This window comes from Cherax quadricarinatus, unplaced genomic scaffold (genome assembly GCF_038502225.1).
Source record: "Cherax quadricarinatus isolate ZL_2023a unplaced genomic scaffold, ASM3850222v1 Contig3951, whole genome shotgun sequence".
Taxonomy (NCBI): domain Eukaryota; kingdom Metazoa; phylum Arthropoda; class Malacostraca; order Decapoda; family Parastacidae; genus Cherax; species Cherax quadricarinatus.
The window spans coordinates 24,273-33,746 of NW_027198977.1; the positions used below are offsets into that span (position 1 = coordinate 24,273).

General features: G+C 35.9%; 1 protein-coding gene across 1 annotated transcript; it reads right to left on the reverse strand.

The window, feature by feature from the left end:
* Positions 1-3,135: 3,135 nt before the first annotated feature.
* ND-B17.2 (NADH dehydrogenase (ubiquinone) B17.2 subunit) lies at positions 3,136-8,974 on the reverse strand. Its single transcript, XM_053785237.2, has 4 exons — positions 8,799-8,974; positions 6,603-6,685; positions 5,016-5,131; positions 3,136-3,758 (listed from the first exon to the last, which is right to left on the reverse strand). Exons 1-4 carry the CDS (start codon positions 8,957-8,959, stop codon positions 3,630-3,632), a joined length of 489 nt encoding a protein of 162 aa, XP_053641212.1. The 5' UTR covers positions 8,960-8,974; the 3' UTR covers positions 3,136-3,629.
* Positions 8,975-9,474: the final 500 nt, after the last annotated feature.

Below are 9,474 nucleotides of genomic sequence, written 5' to 3' on the forward strand. Positions count from 1 at the left end.
AGAAGACGCAAATAATTTTCCCTTCAGCCACCTGCTTCAAAATACATTTAGAAAGTAATTCCTAAACCAAGTAGGCAGGGTATACCCTGCCTGCCTACTTGGTTTAGTTTGTTAAAACCTCGTGTATCAATAACAACCTTATTGATCCAAGTCATGTTAGCATTCCTACCAGTGTTTCACTATCACCAATATATTTCAACAGGTGTAATAACCCCCAAAAAATGTTCTACTTCACCATTCATCACTACAAATGATGTATTAATTTTTTTTTATAACAAGTCTGCCATCTCCCACCGAGGCAGGGTGACCCAAAAAGAAAGAAAATCCCCAAAAAGAAAATACTTTCATCATCATTCAACACTTTCACCTCACTCACACATAATCACTGTTTTTGCAGAAGTGCTCAGAACACAACAGTTTAGGAGCATATACATATAAAGATACACAACATATCCCTCCAAACTGCTAATATCCCAAATTATTATTATAATCAAAAAGAAGCACTAAGCCATAATATCCCGAACCCCAACTTTAGAGCGCAGGCATTGTACTTCCCATTTCCAGGACTCAAGTCCGGCTATATAAAAATAACCAGTTTCCCTGAATCCCTTCACTAAATATTACCCTGCTCACACTCCAACAGATCGTCAGGTCCCAAATACCATTCGTCTCCATTCACTCCTATCGAACACGCTCATGCACTCCTGCTGGAAGTCCAAGCCCCTCGCCCACAAAACCTCCCTTACCCCTTCCTTCCAACCTTTTCGAGGACAACCCCTACCCCGCCTTAAATCTCCTACAGATTTAAATGCTCTCCATGTCATTCTACTTTGATCCATTCTCTCTAAATGACCAAACCACCTCAACAACCCCTCTTCAGCCCTCTAATACTTTTGTTAACTCCAAAAACTGTGAATGGCATAAATCATAAACTAGATTGGTATATAAAAACTCAAAGATTGCAGGTAATTTAATTTAATATTTGCTCAAGAGTTACAAGTTATTTTTAATCCTTTGAATAAATGGTTTAGAAAACCGAGAAGTTGATAGATAAGTCACTTGTGCATCTGGAAACTCTTCCTCTTGGGTTGGGTTAGGTAAGGTTTGTCAGGAAGTATTTCCTTCCACTGGTCTTAGTCATATGACAACCCACAGTTGGAGCTTTTGGTGATCTGACCGAGGCCTTCCGCTGGCTTACCAGTCCACCCCTTTAAAAATTAATTATCATTTGGTATCTCGAAGGGGGACTTCAAGTAGTTACCAGAATTTCTTTTTCTTCCTCCAACTTTGTTTTTCTTTTGCACATAACTTGAGGCCTCGTCTGATCTGATCGTCAAATCATCATCACTTATGTAGGGTAACGAGGTCAAGTTCTTGGAACAATTGGCATGTGCGGTCGCCATATGAACAAAGTAGCTGAACCCATTCTCAGCATCCTGGAATGGTTCAGATAACTTCCAAAACTCTCAGTAGCCTAGTTTCAAACATTAAAAAAAGATACCTCCTAAGTCAACATTGGTGGAGTGAAATTCAAGTGTGTAATTGCAGATTTGGAAAGGGGTAAATTGTAAAAAATAATATTACAAGTCCAGAGCAGAAGAGATGAGTAGGGATTATTATTATAATCAAGGAGGAAGTATTAAACCCATAAGATTATACAGCACTTGTGGGGGGATGTGGAAGATATTCAGGCTTAATTCGGGGAACTGGAACACATATCCAATTCCCTAGATCAAGAGCCCCTCACCAGCATCAAGGAATCTTCCTTGAGGGGATATGAGTAGGGAGACTTAAGAAACAAGAGAAACTGGAGAGAGAACATTTGCAGTAAAATTGCCACTTAGACTGAGCTTTGTATTCAGAATTGCCCAGTTTTAGATTTATTTTTATGGGTGAATTAATATAATTTTTTTTTTTTTTTTTTTTTTTTTTACAGTTGAATCTAAAGGCTAAGAGCAGTTATCCTTTGCAGCTTATTTCAGTGTCCTGGCTAAAGTATTTCAACACCCCCGTGGTATGTAACTCACAGTAGTCAACAGAAGAAATATCTTAAGGTTCCTCTCTCTCTCTGTAATCGAGTGTTTTAAACCTAGTACAATATCAGATGTTATTTGCTCATAGAAACCTTTAAACCTGTAGGAATCATATGGTGCCTGGGGAATGGAAAGAAATCAAACTTGATTCTAGAGAAAGAAAGGTGGGTCAAAATCCTTGAATTATGAGCCCTTCACTAGTACCAAGACACCTTACCCTCTTGAAGGGAATTATCAATGGAAACCACAGAGGAAGACCCAGGGGCTGGAGAAGAGGGTCAAGTTATAGGAATAGGGAGACAAGGAAGTAAAAGACTGAGGATTAAAGGACTGAGGACTAGAAGAGGAAGACAAGGAAGTAGAGGACCAAGGAGTGTATTTGATACATATATTTTATGTACTGCCATGAGTGCTTAGTGAATTACATGGTCAAATTACTGTGGCTGTGAAAATGTCACAGCTACTACTATACTGAAATTTCATATAATACTTTGATTAGATAAAAAATAATGTAAAAATATTTTCAATCGTCAAAAATGTGATTTTAGCACTTTGAGAAGAAAAATACAACTTTGTAGTCCTTCATCTATATTTATTATGTTACATATTTACAAAGTAATTTTTTATAAGTTACTTTTACCATTTTATTTTTAATGATGTCATCTTGAAGGATTTAAAAATATGATAACTGTATGCTACTATAATTTGCCAAACTAAACGATTTTGCAAACTACATGTAAATAAATTCCTAGAGCCATAATAGTTCTTATTGTGACATATGATGGAAACCCTGTTGCCAACAAAAGTTAATGTATTTGCTGCTATAGGAATAGATAAGTTCATATGCTTCATCTGAAGTCTTAAAAAAACCTATTGCATCATTCTGAAGGCTTCTTGCTAGAGTATGCAACAAAACATGGGTGTTCCAAGTTCACAATGACATTTGTATACTATTACACATATACTCGAGTGACAATTTTAGTTTGCTTCACAAGGAATTTAAAACAATTCTTAAGAGAGTTTTAAGCCAAAATTTTAATTACATAATAGTATGACCTTAGCAAATGCTTTCTTTTCTCATATACGTACTAATATAAGAAAAATATGTTAGCATGTGTAACAAATCAAAAGCAAAAAAAAAAAACTAAGTGACAAACAAAAATTTTAAATCCATATATTTTTGTGTTCTTATAATCAAATGTACAGTCAAAACAAAATGAATAGTTTGAGAGTCTGAGTTAGTTTTAACCCGTAAACGGTCCAAGCAGATCTACATTCACATGTGTAGTGCTCCAAAAGTAGATCAAAGTTTTTTTTACACATTTTCAAATGTAAAAAAAAAAAAATCTACCTTTTTTACATTCAAATGTTGAAAAAACGTATATATACGTTTGGACCGTTTACGGGTTAAATAATGAATCTGAATTTAGCTTAAGGAAATTAAATACCCTTAATTTTTAAGAAAGCCACAGTCGAAAAACACATTCCAGAACTTAACACATTAAGGTACAGGTATTACCCAAAGGTTTATACACCCTAAGTATTCATAGCATACCAGTTTTTACTAAAAGACACAGCTATATAAAAATTTTTAAACTATATACGTTTAGGAGGTACCCATGCTTCAATTTTAGGCTTGGTGGTGCTATATGGAACGTAGGCTTCTTCTGTGCCAGTTTTATTCTCTGTATGTCCACTCAGCCATCCATAACTAGTTGGAGCAACCTAAAAAGAAAATGGACACACTCACATCAGCTGAATGACTATCAAAATGCAATTTTCTTTTAAGCAAATACATTGCAAACACTATTTACTTTTAGACAACATTTATATTTTGCCTATGACAGTCACCAAAATGTACTACACGTGTAAAATTACTATCCTGGGAAAATATCTGCACATTAGGTCCAAAACTGATTAAAAAATTTAACATGTTATATTTCTTCAAAATAAAGCTGTCTCATTGACAAGCAGTTTTGAAAAAATAGAAAAAGCCAAGAGAGAGAACTTGCAACTTAAAAGTTCAGTCTACAAGTCCTGAATAGAAAAATAAATCAATTCATCTACTTCATAGCAGCAAAAAAGATTTGATGTACTGTATATTATTATTATTCCAACAAGTGTGCGTGAGCGTGTTAGATAGGAGAGAATGGAGACGAATGGTATTTGGGAACCTGACGAGCTGTTGGAGTGTGACCAGGGTAATATTTAGTGAAGGGATTCAGGGAAATCTGTTATTTTTATATAGCTGGACTTGAGTCCTGGAAGTGGGAAGTACAATGCCTGTGCTTTAAAGGAGGGGTTTTGGGATACTGGCAGTTTGGAGGGATATATCATGCATCTTTATACGTACATGCTTCTAAACTGTTGTATTCTGAGCACCTCTGCAAAAACAGTGATTATGTATGAATGAGGTGAAAGTATTGAATGATATAAGTATTTTCTTTTTGGGTCACCCTGCCTTGGTGGGAGAATGCCGACTTGTTAAAAAAAAAAAACATTATTATTATATTCAGCATGAAGGTGTGAGGACAAGTAGGGATAGGAATTAGCATAAAGTCAAGGGGTTAATGTTGGTGAAATAGGTTAGTTTCTAAGTCAGTTTGTGTTGATGGTGGAACTTCCAGTAAGGAAGTCATCAAGTTTGTGTCAGGGTGCTCAAGATATTGAAAGTGAATAATGTGTGACCTCTAAGAGATAGAATAATTTTCTTCTTTCAACAAACCAGCCATATCCCACCAAGGAAGGGTGGCCCAAAAGGAAAAACAAAAGTTTCTCCTTTGACATTTAGTAATATATACAGAAGGGGTTACTAGCTAGCTCCTTGCTCCTGGCATTTTAGTCACCTCTTATGACACGCATGGCTTACGGAGGAAGAATTCTGTTCCACTTCTCCATGGAAAGTACTTGCAGTATAATTACAATACACATACATACTGCATATTTTTATACCTCCTAAAAAAAAAAATTGTTGCAACTCACCTCAGTTGGGGGTTTATCAGTCTTGTGGTGTAACCATCCAAACCACTCTGCTGGTACCAAAGAGCCATCATAATCCATTCCATAACGTGGGTGATATATTACCCAACGGTCACGACCTGAAATTTGGTTAAACATTACTAGGTTTATTCATAAAACCACGTATGACTAAGCTTAAAAAAGTGGGGTTTGCACTCCTCTATTTATTAGTAGTTTTTTGTAATGCTATTTGATTTCCTAACATTTTCACATAATTAGTATTAATATTGTATATTCACGGGGAATCTCTAAACCCAAAAAAGTCATTTAGCATCTGAGTCATGGGTAGCAGTTAGGTTCAATACAAGGGAGGCAAGGATAGTTCCTGTTCCTTGGATCAAGAACCCTTCACCAACATCTAAGGACCCTTCTTGAGGAGTTAACATGCCCTAAGTTTAACAATTACAAAAACAAACACAGGGTATTCATGAGAACATTGGATATCCACACCCACACTCTAAGAATGTGGAATTGGAAATTAAATTTGTTTCTAATATGAAAGCAGAGGTTTTAGGGGAAGGCAGAGTACTAGAACAGCAATGATGTTTCTTAAACAAATCTTTGGATAATGTATATGTACAGTAATTTTTTCAAGTACATTAGACCCTAGTATGATACACTACTTCTACCACAATTCTTGATGCGCTATATAGTTTGAAAAAATTTAATTAGGATTCCTATAGAAAGAAATTACATGTAGTATTCTCAGCCAGGTAAACAGCTCCCATGAGCTTGGAACACCTGTACAGTACTGAAGCACACAAAACCCTTCAAGTAAAATGTTTCTGCACTCCGAAGATTAATTAGACAACCAGTATATCTCAGCCAGGATAAGCGAGTAAAATCAATCTTATCAAATTCACAGATTTTTGTACAATACTATCCAGTTATTTGGTAAGTGTGGTGTGCTACAGTATTTCAAAGGAAAAAAATTATGCAAAAAATATTGGTTTTCTTGTAATAAATTTTGGCAAGTTGGATTTTTTGAGTCATTATCCTATAATTTGTACTGAAGAGTACAGGTATGTATTTGTATATTTTTCATGTACTTTAATCAAAATATACACAAATGTTTTGCATGATTTACACATTAATAAAACTCACACTTCATGAACCCAAATAAGAGTTCTGTGATGGCAGATCTAAAAGCTTTTGCATCTATTACTTTTACTTGACAAAAATACAACAAAGCTATATTGAATATTGTTCACTGGTTACTTCTTAGCACAATCACCAAACCTATTGAGGCACTTATCCCAACATGTTGCCAGTTTGTGCTTTGCATAGAATTCTATAAGCTGATTACATAGCAATTAACAAACAGCTGTCAGCACAGAACACATGGAAATGCTGTCCTACCATGAACTACTACCGAGGCCTGAATATATGGAAATCACTGGGGTGAGATCTGGGCCATAATTATATTTTTTGGTAGGAATAATAATGGATGTAAAGAATTTTTAATCTGCCTCTGTCTCACCTAGAACTTTATTATCTGAACAATTAAATATCCATTGCTTTGGCTATTTATGAATGGAAAAAGCTACTTGCCGAGTAGGAGTTGTTTATTTTCATAGTATTTGTTTCCAAGAGCATCCTCACCCACTAGGGTGCCATCTTTAAGGTCATCAACCCTGTAAATGGAAAATAAAATTAAAGTACCATATGCACTTATTTTACTTCATATTGTACATATAACTTTTAAACATAATTTCCAAAATTTGGAATTAAGAGCTATGCCCAACGTTTCACTCAGCATGGGTGAAACTATCATTTTCCTCACGCCTGCTGCTCCTGTTCACCTAGCAGTAAATACCAAGGAGTTAGTTGACTGTTGCAGGTCACATCCTGGGGGAAAAGATTAAAGGTACCCCAATGTTAATACGGCCGACAGTATACCTGGAGAGGGGTCAATGCCCCTGCAGCCTGGTCTGTGACCAGGCCTAATAGTGGATCAGAGTCTGATCAACCAGGCTATTACTGCTGGCTGCATGTAAACTACTGGTAATCCCCCTTATGTGTGCTGGGAGGCTGTTCAAAAGTCTTGGGCCCAAGATTTATTGTGTTGTCTCTTAGCATACTCATGGCATCCCTGCTTTTCATTGGAGGGATGTTACACCACTTGCTGAGTCTTTTGCTTTCATAAGGAGTGATTTTCATGTGCAAATTTGGTACTACTCCCTCTAGAATTTTCCAAGTGTATATTATCATGTACGTATCTTTCTCATCTCCATTCCAGGGAATACAAGTCAAGGAACTTCAACAGTTCTCAGTAATTTAGATGTTTTATCGTACTTATGTATGCCATGAAGGTTCTCTGTACATTCTCCAGGTCAGCAACTTCACTTGATTTGAAAGGCACTGTTAGTGTACAGCAATATTCCAGCTTAGAGAGAGAACAAGCGATTTGAAGACAATCATGGGCTTGGCATCCCTAGTCCTCGGTGACACACTGACTTTACCGAGTAATCAAAGGTGGGTAACCCAGGACCTGTGGCTCAGTTGGCAGTGCTCTTGCCTCACACATTGAGTGTCTGTGGTTCGAGTCCCGGTCAGGTGGAAACAATCGGCATGTGTCCTTACACCTGCTGTTTTTGTTCACCTAGCAGTAAGTTGGTACCTGGGTGTTAATTGACTGGTGTGAGTCACATCCTGGGGGACAAGGCTGAAGGACCGCAATGAAAAGACGACAAGACAGTCTTCGACTTTCTTGGGCTACCTTGGTTGGCTAACTCTCCTCTGGGTTAAAAATCGCAACAAATTTTATCTTAACTCTTCGGGTTAATTCCAACATCTTATCTCATATGCAAGTTATTATCCTTATCTAAATTACAATATCAGAATAAAAAATTTAGTAAGTGCTATACTACTAAATTTTTATTGAGGCTTCCGATGTAATGTCAAATTTTTACAATGGGTTTATTTAATAAATTATGTAGAATTTAACCCCTACATATTTTAACCTGTGCAGATTTTAGCCTATAAATTTTAACCAATGTAGATTTCAATCAAAGCAAATTTTAAACTATGCGGAGTTTAAACAATGCAATTCTTAAACAATACAGATTTTAAACTGTGCAGATTTTAAACGATGTAGATTTTAACTCGTAGAATTAAACCATGTAGATTTTCACCCATATAGATTTAAGCTTCTTTAGATTTTAACCTACATATAAATTAATACTATGTAGATTCTAACCAAATTTTTTGTTTCTGCCCGAAATACTTAGTAAATTTATTTAGGTACAGATACACATAAACAGTTGCACAAATTACAATACATATTAACATGTGTGTAAATTACCCGGGATAACCCCCCCCCCCCCCCCAAAAAAAAAAAAAAAAAAAAAAAAAAAAAATCAGTACCTCGTATAATAAAAGGACACCCAAACATATTTTGGGAAGCGTTAAACCCGTAGGGGTTTTTGGTGCTTCCCAGAGTATTGGAAGGCAATGAGGTTCAATACCAGAGGAAGATTATTATTATTACAATCAAGGGGAAGCGCTAAACCCGGAGGATTATACAGCGCCTATGTGGAAGGCATTCAGGCTTAATTTGGGGAACTGGAGCACAGATCCAATTCCCTAAATCAAGAGCCCCTCACCAACATCAAGGAACCTTCCTTGAGGGGACCAGAGGAAGAGCTAGCTCCAGTTCCCTGGATCAAGAGACATCGAGGCCCACTCCGCCCCCAACCCAGAGTGAAATTTGAAATTAAAGAGGTCTATATAGCTGTTAGAGCACACCTATAGAGCTGATAAAGGGCGCCCCTGATGCCACCATGATTCCTGATGATCCTGACAGCCTTGACCAGTTTATCCAGACCAAAATAAGAAGCCATGACGGCGGCCGCTCTCCTCCTGCCTGCTAAACCATCCACATCATATTTACATGTTGCACTCTCCATTATTTTTTGGCTTTTGTGTAATTTTCTCCACAACTAATGTTTAATTGAGTAATTACTAGGTTTGAAGTTTATAATTGAGGCCCCAAAAGAAAATATAAGGATAATATAGGAACATCGTATGAATTGATAAATATTCTGTTATATGAAGTTCCTGGTTATTTTATTTATAAATTTTCTGGTAGATTGCTGAGTTTACTTATTTTTTTGGAATATATGTCATAGAAAAAGACCTAAAATGAAATAATCGAATTATTCCTTTAGCGCTGAAATTACATTGTTTTGGCCTATTTACGTATTATTTTAAATATACTTGTGATTCTTCCTAATTTTTATTTATACTGTATAATTAATTGAATTGTCATACATATATATTTATTCAGTGATATATAAATATTTAGCAACAATGAACTCCATTATAAAAAGATAAATGGGTTATATTATGATTTTATTAAATTATGAAAATTTAATGACATTCATTAAATTAATGTGGAAGTATTTTTCACAATAGGAGTGCA